The sequence below is a fragment of the Stenella coeruleoalba genome, assembly GCF_951394435.1.
Source record: "Stenella coeruleoalba genome assembly, chromosome: 11".
NCBI classification, from domain to species: Eukaryota; Metazoa; Chordata; class Mammalia; order Artiodactyla; family Delphinidae; genus Stenella; species Stenella coeruleoalba.
In genome coordinates, this window is record NC_137157.1 from 15,654,454 (window position 1) to 15,676,862 (window position 22,409).

Sequence of the window (22,409 nt, forward strand, 5' to 3'; positions counted from 1 at the left end):
ACAATACCTGGAAAGTTTATCAAGCATGTTGACAAGTTTCATGGCTTCATATTCTTTTTGTTCTTCTGTCATTTCATCTATGGGGTTTGGCATTGGTTCCTCTAAATGACCAGTGATAAGATTAATGCTACAAAAAGAAAAAAAAGTTATGCTGTATGTTTTCAAATTATGCTCTTTCTATACTTTTCTGGTCCAAGTTGTAAGTTATAATAAGAAAGAGTATAATAGCCAAAAAATTGGCAATAGCAATTTTATGATATAGAACTGCTATAGGAATTTTTTTTAATTGACTTTTCCTGCTAATTTGCTTTGGGAAATGGGTGATAGCAAACTTGCCAACTTTTTTTTAAAGGCATGGCTGCTTTTTAAAAATATGAAATTTGATTGGTGCCGTTAGGATAAATATCCTTGGATGCACAGCTTCTTCATTAATTATATAAGGGACAAATGATTTCAGAGAAGGAGAAATCTATTCTGTGATACAGCATAAAACAAATATGTCAAAAAATTGGAAAAATGATGACAGAGAGGCTGGAATCTGAAAATGAAAGCATGCCCATTTATAATCTCAGGAAATTAGTCCATTAGTGAGACCACAGAAGGCAATGAGTGTTTAAATAATAAAAGATAAAGCAAAAGAACAATTTTAATTAGATTTGATCTGACCTAGATTAAAAAAAGGAATGAAATCTAGCCTACCAAAAGACAGGTATACCATCTAGCTTTCTGGAAATAGATTTAATAAAGTACTTAAGATGAATACGTTCCATAAACTTTGTATGAAGTTCTAATACCAAACAAAACTATCCTCTTAATTAAAAGCCACATTATTATTATTTTTTTTGACGAGGTGAAATAAAAGATAATTCTTTCAACGGCTGCCAAATATTTATAGCTTAAGCATCTTTCTGGAGAAGCAGACAAGAGGTTACAGCATTTTGTACCAGCCACGTACACACAGTATGTTTTTAATGATCAAATGAAATATCCCTGCAAAAGGCAAATCGCTGATAAGTTACTTTCTAGGGTCTACAAACACAAATGGTTTCAGGGGCCAGGCCTTAAGGATATGCAAAATTGGTCAAGTATAAATAACATGGAGTATTGGGGACTAGGGTAAAATGGAGAACAGTGCTAGTCTAAACAGGGAAAAAAAAATCATGCAGGCCAAAACCAAGACACCACGATTAATTACATCATCTGGTGGCTAGTTTGCCAGCCCTGCTTTAGACTTTTACTTGGGCAAGTTAACTTTCTTTACAGAGCAGGGCTTTTCTCACTTGGAGCAAGGGCTAGGTACTATAATCTGTTACAAAAAAATATTTATTTTTCTACATTCCTCAGAGGCTGCCTGACATACAGATTCTTACAGAAGGACTCAATGCTCACCATCCTTAAAAACCGGATCTAAAACATCTGTTTCGCCATTCTTTCATAAGACCTATGTCTATAGCCATGGTTAAAAAACTTTTTCCTTCGAAGTAGTGGAACCCCTCACCCTTTTTATTTTAACAAATGAAATCTACATAGAAAGCTGATTTATGAAATAGATGAAAGTGGAACTGCTCAGGCAGAAGAGGGGATAGGGATGGCCAAGGAGAGTGCAGGCCTAGAATCCCTTCTATTTGTCTGCACTCACTTGCTTCCTCTTAAGGCAGCCCCTAAGGCACTTTCAGGAACTCTGGGGAAACAGTCTGAAAACCCATAGGCTTCTCAGTGATTCTTAGCCTTGGCTATACATTGGAATCACTTGAGAAACTTGAAAGACAGGCCTCACCAGAAACCAACTAAATCTGTTTTGGTTTTTTTCCAGGTGATTGTGATGCACCTTGAGGTTAAGAACCACTGGGATAGAGTGCCTACTTGAGACATTCATTGTGTGCTACTTGTCTCTCCCTTTTTTCAGGTGCTCATAAAAGAAAAGAAAAAGGCGTCTAGTTGGTGGCCATTAACAAAAATGCCAAACGGGGTCATCACCAAAAGTCAAGAACAAAGAGGACCCAGAGGAGGCTTCTGAGAACTATGGAGTTTTTAAGAAGTATCCAGATGCCACAGTGAAAATGTAATTCCACCACTCATCTATTATTTGCTTAGGTGTATAACGACAGGACATATTTTCACTGGTTTCTCTTCTGCTGCCTGCTAAATTAGAAAAAAACATATAGTCTTATAAATAAGTAAGTAAAGGTACTTATTATAGGCACATACCACTTACCAAGCAGACAAAGGCAACAAGGCCTTAGAAGAAAGTATAAGGGAAGGTAGATGTATTAACTATTTAGACCATGCTCATCTGTCTCTTGAGAGAAGGCTTCTCTCCTCAAGCTCAATGGAAGGGTGACTTAAATCAGATCCACACACTGTTTTAGAATATAATGAAATTAGCACAACCCATCATGTGCCTCAGGGAAAAAATTGGTCAGGAGGACACACTGGTCAGCTCTGTGGTATTGTGGATACCACAGCACACAAAGTCAGGACATGCATTCCTGGATCAGGGCATATTTGATTCTTTTCTTGGTTCTTTTAAGGGCTTAGTGGAAATGATGTCTGTTTTCCATAAGCTGACCTCAAGTCCACTGCCGCTAAAATGATTTAATGTCTTGCTGTGAAATTAGCTACTAAAGTCACAAAATCCTTTGCTCACTGAGCATGAAAGCAGCAGCCAGAAATTCACTCTTACAGAGTAAGAACTTACCATCCTCTACCCATGTAGTAAAACATTCCAACCCCCCAAAATCACTCCAGGGATTGAGGTTTCATCTTTTTTCCTTGAAAAAACACCCCCTACCCCTACCCCCACCCCAGTACTCAGAAGAACGTAAACAAAGCCACAGCAAACACAAGTTGCTGAACCATGCTACTCTCCTATGGGAAAAATGCCAGTGTTCTGGGGGCAGTTCTGGGGGCAGGAGGCAGACTTGGACACTGTCTCCCCTCCAGCTCCCCACTTCAAACCAATCTCATGTAGCTTCTGCCCAGAGGAAGAGAAAACAAATAGTCACCACCACAGCAACAGAGTGAGGTTTCATAAAAAACTACTTTTGAAAAAAAAAAAAGACTATTTTTGGTTGAACAAACACTTGCCACCTTTATAACCTTGAACAGTATAGTCTGAGATTTAACTTTCCAGGTTTCAGGATCTTAACACTGAAATTCTGGGATTGGTTTTTCGTTCCAAGACTCTGAGTCCTAAGATACTTTAAGTATACTAACTGTTAACTGTGGTGGATATTTTATTGGATAATTTTATACTTATCATAATTTTTCCCACCCTGTCTCTGCTCCCCTCCCCATCTTCTCAGCACTCCAATCCTGTTTTATGTCTTCCAATTAGGTGACAAGTATCCAAACTCTTATGTGTGATATGTCACCAAGACTTTTGTATTATATAAGGTCATTATATGACAGCAGCTGGAGACAAAAGGATTAAAACTTGCTCTTCAAAATGTTGCTACATTTGGCCAACATCAACAGTACTACTAGTTCACTGAAGAAAAAAAGCTATTAAATGTTCCCTGAGCTATATGAAAGTTAACATCTATCTCTAAAAAATGTGGATTAAATTTTGCTCAAAGCACCCTGGTTAACGAAGAGGCTATAAAGTCAAGTCCCTACAGAGGCTAAGGCAGATAAGATGAACGAAAAAGATACATTATCAGGGGATTGGTTCAAGATGGTCGAGTAGAAGGACGTGCTCTCACTCCCTCTTGTGAGAGCATGGGAAGCACAACTAACTGCTGAACAATCATGGACAGGAAGCCCCTGGAACTCACCAGAAAAGATACCCTACATCCAAAGACAAAGGAGAAGCCACAATGAGACGGTAGGAGGGATGCAATCACAATAAAATCAAATCCCATAACGGCTGGGTGGGTGACTCACAAACTGGAAAACACTTAATACCAGAGAAGTCCACCCACTGGAGTGAAGGTTCTGAGCCCCACGTCAGGCTTCCCAGCCTGGGGGTCCGGCAACAGGAGGAGGAATTCCTAAAGAATCAGACTCTGAAGGCTAGTGGGATTTGATTGCAGGACTTCAACAGGACTGGGGGAAACAGAGACTCCACTCTTGGAGGGCACACACAAAGTAGTGTGCGCATTGGGACCCAGGAGAAGGAGCAGTGACCCCAGAGGAGACTGAACCAGACCTACCTGCTAGTGTTGGAGGGTCTCCTGCAGAGGCGGGGGTGGCTGTGTCTCATTGTGAGGACAAGGACACTGGCAGCAGAAGTTCTGGGAAGTACTCCTTGGCGTGAGCCCTCCCACAGTCTGCCATTAGCCCCACCAGAGAGCCCAGCTAGACTCCAGTGTTGGGTCATGTCAGGCCAAACAACCAACAGGGAGGGAACCCAGCCCCACCCATCAGCGGTCAAGTGGATTAAAGTTTTGCTGAGCTCTGCCCACCAGAGCAACATCCAGCTCTACCCACTACCAGTCCCTCCCATAAGGAAACCTGCACAAGCCTCTTAGAATAGCCTCATCCACCAGAGGGCAGACAGAAGCAAGAAGAACTACAATCCTGCAGCCTGTGGAACAAAAACCACATTCACAGAAAGACAAGATAAAAAGGCAGAGGGCTGGGCTTCCCTGGTGGCGCAGTGGTTGAGAGTCCGCCTGCCGATGCAGGGGACACGGGTTCGTGCCCTGGTCCGGGAAGATCCCACATGCTGCGGAGCGGCTGGGCCTGTGAGCCATGGCGGCTGAGCCTGCGTGTCCGGAGCCTGTGCTCCGCAATGGGAGAGGCCACAACAGCGAGAGGCCCGTGTATCGCAAAAAAAAAAAAAAAAAAAAAAAGGCAGAGGGCTAAGTACCAGATGAAGGAACAAGAGAAAACCCCAGAAAAACAACTAAATGAAGTGTAAATAGGCAAGCTTCCAGAAAAAGAATTCAGAATAATGATAGTGAAGATGATCCAGGACCTCGGAAAAACAATGGAGGCAAAGATTGAGAAGATACAAGAAATGTTTAACAAAGACCTAGAAGAATTAAAGAACAAACAAACAGAGATGAACAATACAGTAACTGAAATGAAAACTACACTAGAAGGAATCAATGGCACAATAACTGAGGCGGAAGAACGGATAAGTGAGCTGGAAGAAAGAATGGTGGAATTCACTGTTGCGGAACAGAATCACGAAAAAAGAATGAAAAGAAATGAAGACAGCCTAAGAGACCTCTGGGACAACATTAAACGTAACAACATTTGCATTATAGGGGTCCCAGAAGGAGAAAAGACAGAGAAAGGACCCGAGAAAATATTTGAACAGATCATAGTCGAAAACTTCCCTAACATGGGAAAGGAAATAGCCACCCAAGTCCAGGAAGCCCAGAGAGCCCCAGGCAGAATAAACCCAAGGAGAAACACACCGAGACACATAGTAATCAAATTGGCAAAAATTAAAGACAAAGAAAAATTCTTGAAAGAAGCAAAGGAAAAACGACAAATAACATACAAGGGAACTCGCATAAGGTTAACAGCTGATTTCTCAGCAGAAACTCTACAAGCCAGAAGGGAGTGGCATGACATATTTAAAGTGATGAAAGGGAAGAAATTACACCCAAGATTACTCTACCCAGCAAGGATCTCATTCAGATTTGATGGTGAAGTCAACAGATTTTCACACAAGCAAAAGCTAAGAGAATTCAGCACCACCAAACCAGCTCTACAACAAACGCTAAAGGAACTTCTCTAAGTGGGAAACACAAGAGAAGAAAAGGACCTACAAAAACAAACCCGGGGCTTCCCTGGTGGCGCAGTGGTTGAGAGTCCGCCTGCCGATGCAGGGGACACGGGTTCGTGCCCCGGTCCGGGAGGATCCCGCATGCCGCGGAGCGGCTGGGCCCGTGAGCCATGGCCGCTGAGCCTGCGCGTCCGGAGCCTGTGCTCCACAACGGGAGAGGCCACAACAGCGAGAGGCGCGCGTTCCGCAAAAAAAAAAAAAAAAAAACAAACAAACCCAAAACAATTAAGAAAATGGCAACAGGAACATACATATTGATAATTACCTTAAATGTGAATGGATTAAATGCTCCAACCAAAAGACACAGGCTTGCTGAATGGATACAAAAACAAGACCCATATATATGCTGTCTACAAGAGACCCACTTCAGACCTAGGGACACATACAGACTGAAAGTGAGGGGATGGAAAAAGATATTCCATGCAAATGGAAATCAAAAGAAAGCTGGAGTAGCGATACTCATGTCAGATAAAATAAACTTTAAAATAAAGAATGTTACAAGAGACAAGAAAAAGGACACTACATAATGATCAAAGGATCAATCCAAAAACAAGATATAACAATTATAAATATATATGCACCCAACATAGGAGCACCTCAATACGTAAGGCAACTGCTAACAGCTATAAAAGAGGAAATCGACAGTAACACAATAATAGTGGGGTACTTTGACACCTCACTAACACCAATGGACAGATCATCCAAACAGAACATAAATAAGGAAACAAGCTTTAAATGACACAATAGACCAGATAGATTTAATTGACATTTATACGACATTCCATCCAAAAACAGCAGATTACACTTTCTTCTCAAGTGCTCATGGGACAGTCTCCAGGATAGATCACATCTTGCTTCACAAATCAAGCCTCAGTAAACTTAAGAAAATTGAAATCATATCAAGCATCTTTTCTGACCACAACACTATGAGATTAGACATCAATTACAGGGGAAAAAACGTAAAAAACACAAACACATGGAGGCTAAACAATACGTTACTAAATAACCAAGAGATCACTGAAGAAATCAAAGAGGAAATCAGAAAATACCTAGAGACAAATGACAATGAAAACACGACGATCCAAAACCTATGGGACGCAGCAAAAGCAGTTCTAAGAGGGAAGTTTATAGCAATACAATCCTACCTCAAGAAACAACAAACATCTCAAATAAACAATCTAATCTTACACATAAAAGAACTAGAGAAAAAAGAAAAAACAAAACGCAAAGTTAGTAGAAGGAAAGCAATCATAAAGATCAGAGCAGAAATAAATGAAACAAAGAAAACAATAGCAAAGATCCATAAAACTAAAAGCTGGTTCTTTGAGAAGATAAACAAAATTGATAAACCATTAGCCAGACTCATCAAGAAAAAGAGGGAGAGGACTCAAATCAATATAATTAGAGTGCTTCCCTGGTGGCGCAGTGGTTGAGAGTCCGCCTGCTGATGCAGGGGACACAGGTTCATGCCCTGGTCTGGGAAGATCCCACATGCCGTGGAGCGGCTGGGCCCGTGAGCCATGGCCGCTGAGCCTGCGCATCCGGAGCCTGTGCTCTGCAACGGGAGAGGCCACAACAGTGAGAAGCCCGCGTACCGCAAAAAACAAAACAAAAAAATATATATATGTATAATTAGAAATGAAAAAGGAGAAGTTACAACAGACACCGCAGAAATACAAATCACCCTAAGAGACTATTACAAGCAACTCTATGCCAGTAAAATGGACGACCTGGAAGAAATGGACAAATTCTTAGAAAGGTATAACCTTCTAAGACTGAACCAGAAAGAAATACGAAATATGAACAGACCAATCACAAGTAATGAAATTGAAACTGTGATTAAAAATCTTCCAACAAACAAAAGTCCAGGAACACATGGCTTCACAGGTGAATTCTATCAAACATTTAGAGAATAGCTAACACCTATCCTTCTCAAACTCTTCCAAACAATGGCAGAGGAAGGAACACTCCCAAACTCATTCTATGAGGCCACCATCACCCTGATACCGAAACCAGACAAAGATACTACAAAAAAAGAAAATTACAGACCAATATCACTGATGAATATTGATGCAGAAATCCTCAACAAAATACTAGCAAACAGAATGCAACAGCACATTAAAAGGACCATACACCATGATCAAGTGGGATTTATCCTAGGGATGCAAGGATTCTTCAATATACGCAAAACAATCAATGTGATATACCATATTAACAAACTGAAGAATAAAAACCATATGATCATCTCAATAGATGCAGACAAAGCTTTTGACAAAATTCAACACCGATTTATGATAAAAACTCTCCAGAAACTGGGCACAGAGGGAACCTACCACAACATAATAAAGGTCATATACAATAAACCCACAGCAAACATCATTCTCAATGGTGAAAACCTGAAAGCATTTCCTCTAAGATCAGGAACAAGACAAGGATGTCCACTCTCACCACTATTATTCAACATAGTTTTGGAAGTCCTAGCCATGGCAATCAGAGTAGAAAAAGAAATGAATAAAAATTGGAAAAGAAGACGTAAAACCGTCACTGTTTGCAGATGACATGATACTATACATGGAGAATCCTAAAGATGCCAGCAGAAAACTACTAGAGCTAATCAATGAATTTGGTAAAGTAGCATGATACAAATTAATAGACAGAAATCTCTTGCATTCCTATGCAGTAGTGATGAAAAATTTGAAAGGGAAATTAAGAAAACACTCCCATTTACCACTGCAACAAAAAGAATAAAATACCTAGGAATAAACCTACCTAGGGAGACAAAAGGCCTTTATGCAGAAAAGTATAAGACACTGATGAAAGAAATTAAAGATGATAGAAACAGATGAAGAGATATACCATGTTCTTGGTTTGGAAGAATCAATATTGTGAAAATGACCATACTACCCAAAGCAATCTACAGATTCAATGCAATCCCTATCAAATTACCAATAGCATTTTTTATAGAACTAGAACAAAAAATCTTAAAATTTGTATGGAGACACAAAAGACACCGAATAGCCAAAGTAGTCTTGAGGGAAAAAAACAGAGCTGGAGGAATCAGTCTCCCTGACTTCAGACAATACTACAAAGCCACAGTAATCAGATGATATGGTACTGGCACAAAAACAGAGATATAGATCAACGGAACAGGATAGAAAGCCCAGAGATAAACCCACGTACCTGTGGTCAACTAATCTATGACAAAGGAGGCAAGGATACACAATGGAGAAAGGACAGTCTCTTCAATAAGTGGTGCTGGGAAAACTGGACAGCTACATGTAAAAGAATGAAATTAGAACACTCCCTAACACCATACACAAAAATAAACTCAAAATGGATTAGAGACCTAAATGTAAGACCAGACACTATAAAACTCTTAGAGGAAAACAGAGCAAGAACACTCTTTGACATAAATCACAGCAAGATCTTTTTTGATCCACCTCCTAGTGTAATGGAAATAAAAACAAAAATAAACGAATGGGACCTCATGAAACTTAAAAGCTTTTGTACAGCAAAGAAAACTACAAACAAGACCAAAAGACAACCCTCAGAATGGGAGGAAATATTTGCAAATGAATCAACGGACACAGGATTAATCTCCAAAATATATAAACAGCTCATGCAGCTCAATACCAAAAAAACAAAACCCAATCCAAAAATGGACAGAAGACGTAAACAGACATTTCTCCAAAAAAGACATACAAATGGCCAAGAGGCACATGAAAAGCTGCTCAACATCACTAATTATTAGAGAAATGCAAATCAAAACTACAATGAGGTATCACCTCACACCAGTTAGAATGGGCATCATCAGACAATCTACAAATGACAAATGCTGGACAGGGTGTGGAGAAAAGGGAACCCTCTTGCACTGTTAGGGGGAATGTAAATTGACACAGCCACTATGGAGAACAGTATGGAGGTTCCTTAAGAAAATAAAAATAGAACTACTATACAGCCCAGCAATCCCACTACTGGGCCTATATCTGAGAAAACCATAAATCAAAAAGACACCTGCACCCCAATGTTCACTATTTACAATAGCCAGGTCAGGGAAGCAATCTAAATGCCCATTGACAGATGAATGGATAAAGAAGATGTGGATAAAGAACATTTATACAATGGAATATGACTCAGCCATAAAAGGGAATGAAATTGGGTCATTTGTAGAGATGTGGATGAATCTAGAGACTGTCATACAGAGTGAAGTAAGTCAGAAAGAGAAAAACAAATATCGTATATTAACGCATATAGGAATCTAGAAAAATGGTACAGATGAACTGGTTTGCAGGGAAGAAACTGAGACACAGATGTAGAGAACAAACGTATGGACACCAAGGCGGGAAAGTGGCGGGTGGTGGTGGTGGTGTGATGAATTGGGAGATTGGGATTGACATATATACACTAATAATGTATAAGATGGATAACTAATAAGAACCTGCTGTATAAAAAAATAAAATTCAAAAAGGAAAAAAGATACATTATCAAATCAAAGGAGCTTATGCCTGGTATGATAGGGGTCACAGTCACTCAACTCCATCAGTCAGTTACCATGTGAGAATGCAGGCTTAATGTTATCAGAACTTCCACTTTTTCAAAAGAAGTTAGAAATTCAGATCTTCATCTGAAATATCTGAATTCTAAATTATTTTAAGAAGCCCTATATAAAACAAAAATTAAAAACATAAAACCAAATAACCAACACAACATCAGGCAAGTGAAGCAAAACCTACTTGTGGGCTAAATGTAGCCTATGGACTGACAATTTGTAACCTCTAGGAAAGGGATCAGGGTTTTTAGGAAAAGGCATTTGTGTGCCAGATCATGGAAGAAGGGGGCAGGTGGGGTGGGAAAGGAGACGTTATATGCACATGAAATTAGAAATGTCTTCCCAGGAAAAACTCTCCATAATATCTGCCACTCCACAAAAACAAAAGAGCAGAGTGGAAATTTACCATATCCTGTTTTCTTGAATTCCATTCCCTGGCCCCACTCCCCAACTAGATGTGAAGCTTGATGAGGGCAGGGACCTCAACTGTCTTGGTATCCTAATGTTGAGAAGGGGCTGACCAACTTAAATTTATTCAACAACTCAAAAAAATTAATTTATTCAACAAAAATTTACTGAGTGCCTACAGTATGTGAGGCACTATTTTGGGGCCCTCTCAAATGAATATAAAAATTTCTCTCATGGAGTCTATCTTCTAGTGGGGAGAAAAGACTAAATGAATAAGTAAATTATATGGTATGTTAGAAGGTAAAAAGTGCTATGAAGGAAAAAGAGGAAGTGCAAGATGGAGGGGTAAAGGTAGGAGTGTGGCAATTTTTAATATGGGGACAGGACAGACTTTACTAGGAAGATGATAATTGAGTAAAGACATGAAGGAGGTGAGGGAATAAGACATGCAGCTATCTAGAGAATAGGCATTCCAGGCAGAAGGAGCAGTCAGTGATGCAGAGCCTCAGGCAAGAGTGTGTCTGGAGCGTGACAAACAGTGAAAAGCCCAGTGTGGTGACAGTACAGTGAGAAAGGGTGCCTGTACATCACTACAGGGACTTTTGGTGTTTAGCCATTGTAGAGTTTTTGAGCAGTGACGTCTGACTTATATTTTATAAGGATCGCGCTGGCTACTGAGTTGAGAACAGACTGAAGAGTGACAAGGATAGAAGCAACAAGACCAGTTAGGAAGCTATTTAAAATGATCCTGGAGGGAGAGAAAAGTTTAGCTTGGACTGGAGTAGGTAGCAGTGATGGCAGTAAGGGGTGATTAGATTCTGAATGTATTATGAAGGCAGAGCCAGAATTACCTAACAGATTTTTGTGAACTAGAATGAACTGAATAGAACTTTTAGCTTTCAGGGATATCAGGGTTTATAAAAAAACATTTTCTCATTTTCTATTTTGGTTATATCAAAGAAAGATAATAGATGCTCTAAGAACAGGGAAATTATGGGAGAGGCAAATCATCTCTCCCTTTGATTGGCTTTGAAGAATATGGTAGCAGTTAAAACACAAGCTTTGACTTCACACCTGTTAGGATGGCTATTAGATTAAAAAAAAAAAAAGCCAGAAAAATAATAAGTATCGGAGAGGATGCAGAAAAACTGGAACCCTTGTGCATTGCTGGTGGGAATGTAAAATGGTATGGCAGTTCCTCAAAAAATTAAACATAGAACTACCACATGATCCAGCAATTCCACTTCTGGCTATATACCCAAAAGAAGTTAAAGCAGGGACTCTTGAAGCAGGGACAGATAGTTGTACACTCGTGTTCATAGCAGCATTATTCACAACAGCCAAAAGGTGGAAACAACACAGGTGTCCACTGATGGAAGAATGGATAAACAAAATGTGGTAAATACATTAAATAGAATGTTATTCAGCCTGAAAAAGGAAGGAAATTTTGACACATGCTACAATATGGATGAGTCTTAAAGACATTCCAAGTGAACTCAGTCATAGAAGGACAAGTATATGATTTCTCTTATATGAGGTTCTTAGATTCCACTTATATGAGGTTCCTAGTCACATTCATAGAGAAAGAAAGTAGAATGGTAGTTACCAGGGGTTGTGGGGAGAGGGAATGGATACAGAGTTTCAGTTGGGGAAGATGAAAAGTTCTGGAGATGGATGGTGGTGATGGTTGCACATTAATGTATATAATGCCACAGATACGTATGCTTAAAATGGTAAATTTTATGTATATTTTACCCCCAACATAAGAAGGCAAAGTGAAAAGCACAGTAAAACCTGCTTTGTCTACCTCAAAAACAACAACAAAAATCTCAAAAAACACCAGCTCTGGAGTTAGGCCACCTGACCACTCATGAACTGTGTGCCCTAGACAAGTTCTGGAAACCACTGAGCTTTAGTTTCCTCATCTGTAAGATGGGGATAACCCTAGCCCAAAGGTTTGCTGTAAAGATTAAATGAGATAACCCTAGCCCAAAGGTTTGCTGTAAAGATTAAATGAGATAATATCAGGAAAGTTCTTAGAACAGTACCTGACACATATTAGATAATAAATACCAGCTATTATTAGCATAAGTGAGCTACTTGGTAAGTAAGCCAGCCAGAAGGCCTTGGATCCAGTGAGTTAGTCTATTAAGTTAAATCGCCACTATGGAGCTGCATGTGCTAAAGAAGCCACGCAACACTAGGTGTTTCGTGGAGTTTGCTATGGTTAATTCAGATACAAGGTATTCTGAAGAGACACCAGTTAATAATGGTGACTGAGGTGAAAATGTCTCAAGTAATTTGAGAATTACCATATAAATATAAAACTGATTCCACATTAAAAGAGTAGGGTAAATTATGAAACAACATCTTAATCCAAGTTTTTGCATTCTATTAGCAATGTAAAGAAATAGGGTAATGTGGTGTAATTCTTTCACTTATTTATCAACTATTAAGTACCATGTATCATCCATATAAATAGACATACTGAATACATATAGATACACCAAGTTGCACCTAGGCAATTAAAAAAGCTCCAAAATACCTTTTTAAATTATAGTGCTTTATAATGTTTCCTACCTTGGGCTGTTGGATTAAGAGTGATATCCTTGATATAAAGGATATAGAAAACTATGGTTGTGAATCTGTAGGAAATGAAACCTGAAGCAAAGCTCAATATTGTAGGTTCAGGTAACACACATTTTTCTGGCCATTTACCCAAATTAAAATACAAAAGAAAAATTAGAGAACTCAATTTTGAAAGTGCAAAACTGGTGTGATTGCAAACATCACAAAGGTTGGTTAACCATGGCAGAAGTGGCAAAATTTTATTTCTGATTCCGGTCTTTAGAGATCTGAATTTAGATTTTGTTTCATGATTGCCTACAGTAAATAAATTTCAGTTCCTAGAAAGGCTAGTTACATCCTATTATACATAAGTATACCATCACAGCCTAAACTAGGCAAAAAGAAAAATCTTCAAGTCCTGTTTCTGATTCATCTACTTCAAGAAATATTAAAAACAAAGCTATCTCTTCATTTGTATAGCCCCAACATATGGACACAATTATAATGGGACTTGACTTAAAGCAGCATAACAAAATTTTGACAAAAGAAAATAAAATCTTTTGTGCTGAAGAAACTGTACAGCTGCTGCCACAGCTACTGCTGAGAGATATATGGTCAAGAAGGAAACACCCCTGAGTTGCTTAGTAGAATAATTTTAATCTGCTGGGTGTGTTTACGAACTAGTGTGGGGTATTAAGAATACAATGGGACATCCTAGAGTTCTGCCCACTTTGGCCATTCCGTCCTTCTCCCCTCCATACAGTGGCCCTTTAAATACACCTTTTTGGACCCACAGGCTCCTATATACCACACCTAGCCTGAAAGCAACTGGTCTAAAATAAGCCAAATGTCATTACGTACACATTTTTCAACTGATGTTTGGAATGATGTACAAACCACGGTAATCAGTTATGTTATACCACCTATTCAGTCAAGGGGCCTCCATGCTCAGAGGCATAAAAGAAATGGGTATGAAGCCAGAATTTAGAAATTTGGTTTCTTTTTGATACAGGACCAAAGCTTATCTGAAAACTTTTTACAAACATGGCTAGACATACACCAAAAACCTGTGTGGCATGTACTTGATTCTATGAGTGTATTTTGTCTAAGTGTGTTAATTGCAGAAAGCCATTTCCAGTCCGTTAAATACATTTATTTTGACACAAAAAGGGCTGTTGTGATATTAACTGTCTTTCATAGCCTGAATGTAAGCTCCATACAATTCTTAGTTTCAGATTCCACTAAAGGATTATAGGTTACCTTGGTGCATTAATCGGAATCCACTTACATTTCTGACAATGGGACGAGGGTCAACTGGATGACGGGTAATTTCTCTGCTTCTGCCAATGCTAGCACTGTTTGTGAATAAATGCATCATAAGAGAAGCAGACTGTGATCCTGAGAACACTGACTGGTGAAGAGTAATAAGGGGGTAGGGGACTAAGTCATCCTTTCAAATGCTGACTTTATAAACTTGACTAGATTGGTAAGAAGTTTCCTTTCCTTGAGCTTGTGGATCACTGCCCAGAACACAAAGGATTGTCTTGCTTGCAAAGTACTTTTTCACCACCCCTTCCATGGGGACCATTTTAATAAGTATTTTAAATTAACAAATGAAACATCCCACTACACTGCTGTACCTGAAAAAGGGAAGATGTAAGAAAAAAGCAGATGCAAATCTATCTAAAGAGGGAAGATGTGATGCTATGTGAGAAAAACATATTTATACTTACAATGAGCAATGTTTAAGAAACACAACAAGATCTCACAATGGTGACTATTCTGGCCACACTAACGCACCATTCCTATTAATGATATAGGCCAGGTCCAAAGGCTGAAGAAGATTCCAACCAGGGATGTAATAAGCCTAAGTACAGAATCTTTCTGACAGAAAGCCAAAACAATAATAATATCAAACATCATGGTCCTTGATTTAAACAAACAGTGCTTTCCTGAAATCTAGTATCACTTCCATAATGTAATGTATTTCTATTTCCCGTACTATTGGGAGAGACCCAGTGTGTTCTTGTATTTTTTCTGAGGTTTTTCTTATTATAGTAGCATTCTTGTGTTTGCCAGATATATGACCAATACCATTTTAGAAGTCATTTACCAAATAAAATCAACAACACACATTGAGATGCAACGATATCAACCACTCATGAGTACTCAAGAGTTTTCTATGTTAGTTGACTGTATTCACATACCCTGGGACACAATGAATGCCTAATGTAATTTCTACCTTCATTTAAAAATATGAGACTCCTTAAATGCTATATTTTAATGTCTCAAATGGAGAGGCAGAAAATATTAAACTGATATGGAAATATAGTTTATGGGATGGAAAAATCAAGAGCTAGCAAGAATAATTTAGAATGATGACTTCTATAATTATGGAAAGATTAATGTATTATTTTTCTATCTTAGCTTCAAATACCTGATAGAGGTGCCCAACTTATAACATCTACATGGTGGCAGTCTTGAGAACTTACTGCTTAGAGCCACTGCTAGCTTTTTTTCCTCCAAAGTCTTTTTCTTCTAGGACACACTCCTAGATCCTGTTAAGGCTGATAGCCCTGGGGATGCCACAAGTAACACCACCTACTCAGACCTGATTTGCCAAGAATACAGGCCATATAAGTCCTGTCTGATTAGGGAATGATCTTTTCTTTTACCTTCTGACAACCTATTATTTTCATCTCAACAAAGCACAATCTATACTTTAAAAAAAAGGGTCTAATTTTGCAGATAATGATTTTTCTATCCCTGATCAACTACTACATTTTCCACATCACACTCTAGAAGACTGTGGATAGAAAATAGCATATGTCAATATCATCATCAATAGGGAAGGGCACACCCTTTTAATATTCAGTAATGAAAACCAGAAAACTGAGCTCAAATAACTCCTAATAAGTGGAAACTAAGAAATTTACCTGGGATTGGAGTTGAGAGGGGGATGAAAAGGATGGGGAGTAGAAAAGTAGAGGTGGTTTGTTTCGGGATAAGAGACGATTAGTGTCTTTGACTTGTAAGCACTGACTCAGGGAAAACTTGATAGAGTCTCTGGTTTGCCTATCCAAGTGTACTAATGCCTCTGTTAAAAGATGATTCCATAAGTGTTTGATTAAAATTTACCATAGAGCCAGTTTTCTTTCCTTTTGCTAGTAATGTGCCCTGTTGCTTTACTTTATTGACTCATAAGGGCTTTTACACAAGAGGAACTATCAGAATGTATGGAACCTACATTTAGATTTCTGAGAAAGACTGAAGTATCAAATAACCAACTTAAATACTTGGTCTTGGTTATACCTTATAAAATCTCAACTTATGGAAAGGAGAGCACAAAATAAGCAACAATATCCTTTAAATATATGATGGTAGACATCTAAAAACACTACCTCTCTTAATACTTAGGAGAGGGTAATGAGCACATGCAGCAGAACATTTCTTGCAATATTATCCTTCCTCAATCACTTGAAGTCACCCTCTAGGCACTAGCTATGAAACTGCCTCTAAAACTATTAAACAGAAAGCTTCCAAATCCACAAAAGAAGAGAAATACTTGGAAAATGAAAGCCAAAGGAAGTGAAAGGCAAATAATCAATTGAAAGGCAGACATAGTTAGGTGAAAAGAAACATGATACTATACTTTGGTTTTGCATTTTTGTATTCTTCAGTGTCTGTGTCCTCGTCCTCTGAGTACCAATTATCTCCTCTTCCTCCAGCCAAGAGGCCCCTGGCCGCCAACAGTCCTGCAGCATTCCCATAGCCAGTGTATTTCAGCAGGCTATCCACTGCAAAAACAGAATAGGTTTTTAGACAGGAATCCTTGAGTCCTCACTATCATCACCAACTACTCACCAACACAGGGAGGCTAGAGATATATGCCATGGTAGTAAATCTTAAAATTGAGGGGTTTCCAAAGTGTGGTAGTAGTGATCCTACATGCTCTGAGGACCAAAAACCTTTTTTCAGGTATCAGAAATTCAAATGAAGCTGTTTTGAATATAGTTTGTGGCAGGAGTGGGGCTTCTGTGACCGCCAGGCCATTGGGAAGGGTGGTGTTTTAAGTTTTTGATCACAAATTTGATTTCTTTATTCAGTTTCAGAAAAATGATGATTAGAAAGTTAATGAAAGCCAGACTGACATTTTACCAATATAGCACATAATGTAAATCTTTCTTATTCCTTTTATAGGAATTAGAGGGAAAGAGAATAAGAAATAAGAAAACCTAAGGATATTAGCAAATAGGATAGGCTAAGTTACTCCTTTTTCAAAGAAGTCAGCAACAATATGTAAGCACATTATACCCACTGAAAGGCAGGCCAGGAATTGCTGGACCTTAATAATGGCTCTATCACTTACTAGCAGGCTCTTTACTCCAGTTTTCAGATACAGACAATTAGAATAATATCTACCTCACTGGTTAATACATGCAAGGTGCTTAGGAAAGTATCTGGTACAAACTAAATGTGTTTTTTTCCCCTGGTAATATGTAAAGTGATTATTTTATTTTTTAAAGATTTATTTATTTATTTTTGGCTGCGTGGGTCTTAGTTGCGGCACGCGGGATCTTCATTGAGGCATGCGGGATCTTTTGTTGCGGCGCGCGGGCTTCTCTCTAGTTGTGGCATGTGGGTTTTCTCTTCTCTAGTTGTGGCGCACAGGCTCCATGGCGCGTTGGCTCTGTAGTTGTGGCACATGGGTTCCAGAGCATGTGGGCTCTGTAGTTTTGCAGCACGCAGGCTCTAGTTGAGGCACGTGAGCTCAGTAGTTGTGACACATGGGCTTAGTTGCCCCGCAGCATGTGGGATCTTGGTTCCCTGACCAGGGATCGAACCAGCGTCCCCTGCATTGTAAGGCAGATTCTTTACCACTGGACCACCAGGGAAGTCCCTAAAATGATCATTTTAGACTTATCTTAACAACAAGAAAAAAAAAGCCCAGTGAAGCACTTGGTGCAGGTCCTGTGTAAGTATCAACTTGTCATCAGTTCATCAATGTAAGGGGAACCCTGAATTGTAGGAATTTTTTTGATTTCTAAGTACCTTTAAGGAAAATACTAAGGAATATTTAGCAGCTTTATTTAGAAACTCTTTTCTTCAGGTACAGTTTCAAGGTGAACACTATTCAATCAAAACATAAAAAATGGCAAAATTTACTTAAGGCTTTCAATAAAATGTCATTCTAAAGACAACTGTAGGAAACAAAACATAACACTACGTATTTTATTCACATATAAAGCGTTAGTGAAATCTACATCTGAAATACTACTGTAATTCATATAACTTACCTCAAAAAAGAAAAAATAAAGCTGGAGAAGATTCAGAAGAGGGCAATTAAAATGACTTTGGGGACCTGAAAGGGGCAGTGGATAAGGAACTAAGTGGTTAAGGAAAGGGGATATATATAATGAGTATGAAACCATGAAGGGCATGGATAGGATGTAGGATGAATAGTCCAGGATAGAGTTGTTCATTAAATTTTCAAATACTTGAACAAAAGGGTACCTCCCTTGACACTGAAAATAGGTAATTTGGGGGCAAATAAAATGAAGTCCTGCTTTCAAAGGACACAGCAAACTAGTGAAATTTGTGCAAAAGGAAATACAGATTAATAATATACGTAGACTAAATAAAGTTTTACACTAGTCACTTTTAACTATTTTCTACATTAAAATCTACTGGTAACCATGGTCTCTTTGGTAATAATTCTCAATGGGTGCTGGGTAGAGTCATATTAGAATTTAATGAGGGATCATGGTGGTGTAATCTGAAAACTCTGAATAAATCTGATATGCTCCCTCTTGCCTCCACAAGACGGAGTGATTTTACATAAGTTAATGGATTCTTGATGGGTTATTAGGAGAAGTGAATATCCAGTATATACAGATATTCTTAATATTCATGACCTTAACCACATGGTCAGATACAAAGTCACTGAGGCTGAAGGATCATGTATCTGAACCCACATGACAATAATACTCTCACTAAGTTTTTGGATAAGGTTTATTTTTTTAACAAATATGATGTTTAGCACTTCCAGAAAAGAAATATTCACTGAAAATGTGAAAGTCTAAACTGAGATGATATAAATAAATGGTTTAAATAAATATACTTAAAAAATAACAGTAAGAAAGACACAAAATGTAAATAACCACCTACAGTGGCCAGACATTAAAACAGCTTAAGAATACAGTTTATGAAAGGCCAAAATAGGTTAAAAAGAAGTCAACAGAACACTAAATAACCTGCTTTCTTATGCAGAAAATCCTCCTGGAAGCTAATCAATAGTAAAAATCTCTAGCACTTTTATGAAAATAGTGCTTACTGCTCATTCACTGGAACAAACATTCTGTGTCAACTCTGTGACAGCTTGGGTTACAAAGACTGTTTCAGACATCCTTGCTTTCAGAATAGTAGACAAGGCTATAGCCAATAGTTTAAAAATCAAATGAACATTTGCTAATGAGATAAAATACTTAAAAATGGGGGTTGGGGAAGAGGAGACGAATGGACTACAAAATCCACACAGTGAGAGGCATTTTCTTTGTGAAGTTCTGATTTATATTATTTGGTGGAGTGTTTTTAGTTACTTTTTAGTCTATTTTCATATATACTGTATAACATCCTGTTTGATATTGTGAAGGTAATAAGAGGAAAATGGACTGAATTTGGATGTTAAGATGAGTTGCTTAGGCAAACAAAAGATCTTCTGAGTGGTCCTTAAAAAAAAAGAAACACAAATATATTTGTTCTTTGTCACAGTACTCATCCATGCAATTAGATGAAACCGCCGCCGAAATGAACAAAACAGCATTCAGTCAGAAAGTTGCAAGAAATATTTCACCATTATTTTATCAAGATGCTAGAAGGCACTATGAACAGAGGAAAGCAACCACAGCAGCACACTGCAAAGTCAGAACTGCGCCGGTAGTAATGGCATTATTGCTTATGTAGACGTGGGTTTTATCATACTCTACCATGAAAACCAAAAAAAGGGGTTTTGCTCTTTTACTATGGAGAAAGAATGGCAGAGCCAGATTCTACCCAGAAACCATTCCCCCTTCTCTGTTACACAGAGAAGGATTTACAATCATTTTCCATTCAGTTAAATGCTGTGACTCTTTGAAATCCTATACTAGAAGCTTCCTCTAACTAGTCTTCCTACTTCCAGTCTCACACCCCCTCCATTCCTGGTTCCACACAACTGCCTGTTATATCTTTGATATTCTTTTCTTTTTAATTTTATTTTATTTGGCCACGCTGCAAAGCATGTGGGATCTTAGTTCCCCAACCAGGGATTGAACCCGTGTTCCCTGCATTGGGAGCACGGAATTTTAACTCAATGTCTAGAATAAAAGTTTGATAAACAAAAAGTTACAACATAGCAAATGTCAAAAGTATTAACAGAGATAAGTAACAATGGTACAAAGCAGAGAATGATGAACTCTACCTCAGATGATCTTCACACAGATGTTGCTTAAGGTGATCTTCAAGAATACATAAAGCTCACTATGCTAACAAAGATGGGAGAGGCATTCCATGCAAAAGGAACAGCATCTGCAAAGCTATAGAGATATGCCAAGGAACAGTGCAGTATAATCATGCAAGAGTAAAGAATTTAGTGTGATTAAGCAGAAAGTGCAGGGTAGGGAGTGGATTTCGGATACACTATAGAGGTAGGCCATGGAGGTAAAATTTAGATTTTACCATGTAGGTGACAGGGAGTCACTGCAAGTTTTATAAGGGGGAATGACAATATTATACATGTATTTTAGAACAGTCCTTTTCTTAGCCCTGTGTAAGACAGAATGAACAAAACCTGACCAGAAACAGAAGGATAGGATTATTTTAGTAGTTTATTAAGAGAGACACAGATTTGGAAATCCCCCCAAAGCAGGGTGAAGCAGAAGCCAAGTGAGGGGAAGAGACGGCTCAGGAAGCAATGCAAAGTGAAGATGGGGCCAGAGAGAGCTTTATGGAATGCTGGCAAGTCGATGTGGACAAAGATACGCGTTAGCAACTCACACTGAAAAGAATGAACAGAGAGGTAAGCTCAAAGGAAATCTAAGAGTGTGTTGTAGCACCGAAAAAATGACAGTGGTCAATAGTGTCAATCATTATGAGAGATGTTATACAATAAAGACTAAAAAATACACATTCCTTTTGAAAAGTAGTTAATTTGTGACCTTCCTGAAAGCATTTTCAGTGGCATCTGGGGAGTGGGGAATGGTGGAAAAGCCTTACTTGCAGCAAGTTGAAGCCTGAGTGGGTAATGAAGATACTGAAAAGAAGAACAAATCAGTCTTTCAAGATGCTAACATGTGAAGGCAGTGACATGAAGATGTATATAGATTGAGGAAAACATAGGGAGTTAACAAACAAAAGAACAGAGGGTAACAACTGATGAAGCAAGTCTTCTGAGAAGACAGGAAGGGAAAAGATCATCAGGAGAGGGAGACTGCTTAGCTCCAAGCTAAAGAGACGCCTATTCCTCTGAGACTGAAATAAATGAGACAAAAGTAAGTGTGTAACGGTGTGGGGCTATGTGCTGAGACAGTTCAAGCCTTATTTATCTCTTCAACTCAGCTCCTTCCCTACCACAACGCCTAGCACACACTGGGAGTTAATAAATGTGTTAAAAGGCGGGGGCTAGGGAGGAGGGGAATACCCCACAAAGGCAGGGGGTTGTTTTACAAATTATTTTCTTTTATTAAATTATGTAAGGCTTGTCTTTAGGACCCCTTATAAAGTACACAATTTGCAGGGCAGGTAATAAGAATTTAGTTTTGTCAGCGCTCAACAAAACAAGTCGGTAGCATGAGCACAAGTTAACCTGTGGGTTGCTATCAGTTGGAGATGTAGTTTAGCCTGGCACAGATGGCACTTGGATGGCTTTTTCTGTGCCAAGTCTTCCATAAAATTTTGGTCTTTGTATCTTGCCCCATTTCAATTTTCCTTTTTAATCTTGTCTGTGTGTTCCTAACCCAATTTGATTGCTATTTGCTGTCTCTACTTAGTGGTCTGAACTTTGTGCCTTGGTCATGGTACCTTAACTTTCAAACTCAGCTTTGAATATCTTTAAGAGGAAAGTTCAGTCACTCTGATAAATTATCTTAAATTTATTTAATTTTG

The 22,409-nt window shown here is 38.6% G+C and overlaps 1 protein-coding gene across 6 annotated transcripts in view; it reads right to left on the reverse strand.

The window, feature by feature from the left end:
* Window positions 1-22,409, reverse strand: part of RIC8B (RIC8 guanine nucleotide exchange factor B) — a 127,560-nt gene that overhangs the window by 17,686 nt on the left and 87,465 nt on the right. For 4 of the 6 annotated variants that reach the window (XR_013830670.1, XR_013830671.1, XM_079938420.1 and 1 more), the window contains exons 8-9: window positions 16,921-17,065; window positions 8-127 (exon numbers count right to left, since the gene is read on the reverse strand). Coding sequence is in view for 3 of the 6 variants with exons in the window: in XM_079938420.1 (XP_079794546.1) it covers window positions 8-127; window positions 16,921-17,065 (265 nt within the window). In the remaining 3 variants the exon portion in view is untranslated. The remainder of the gene's footprint in view (window positions 1-7; window positions 128-16,920; window positions 17,066-22,409) is intronic. The other 2 variants (XR_013830669.1, XM_079938422.1) reach the window with 1 other exon arrangement.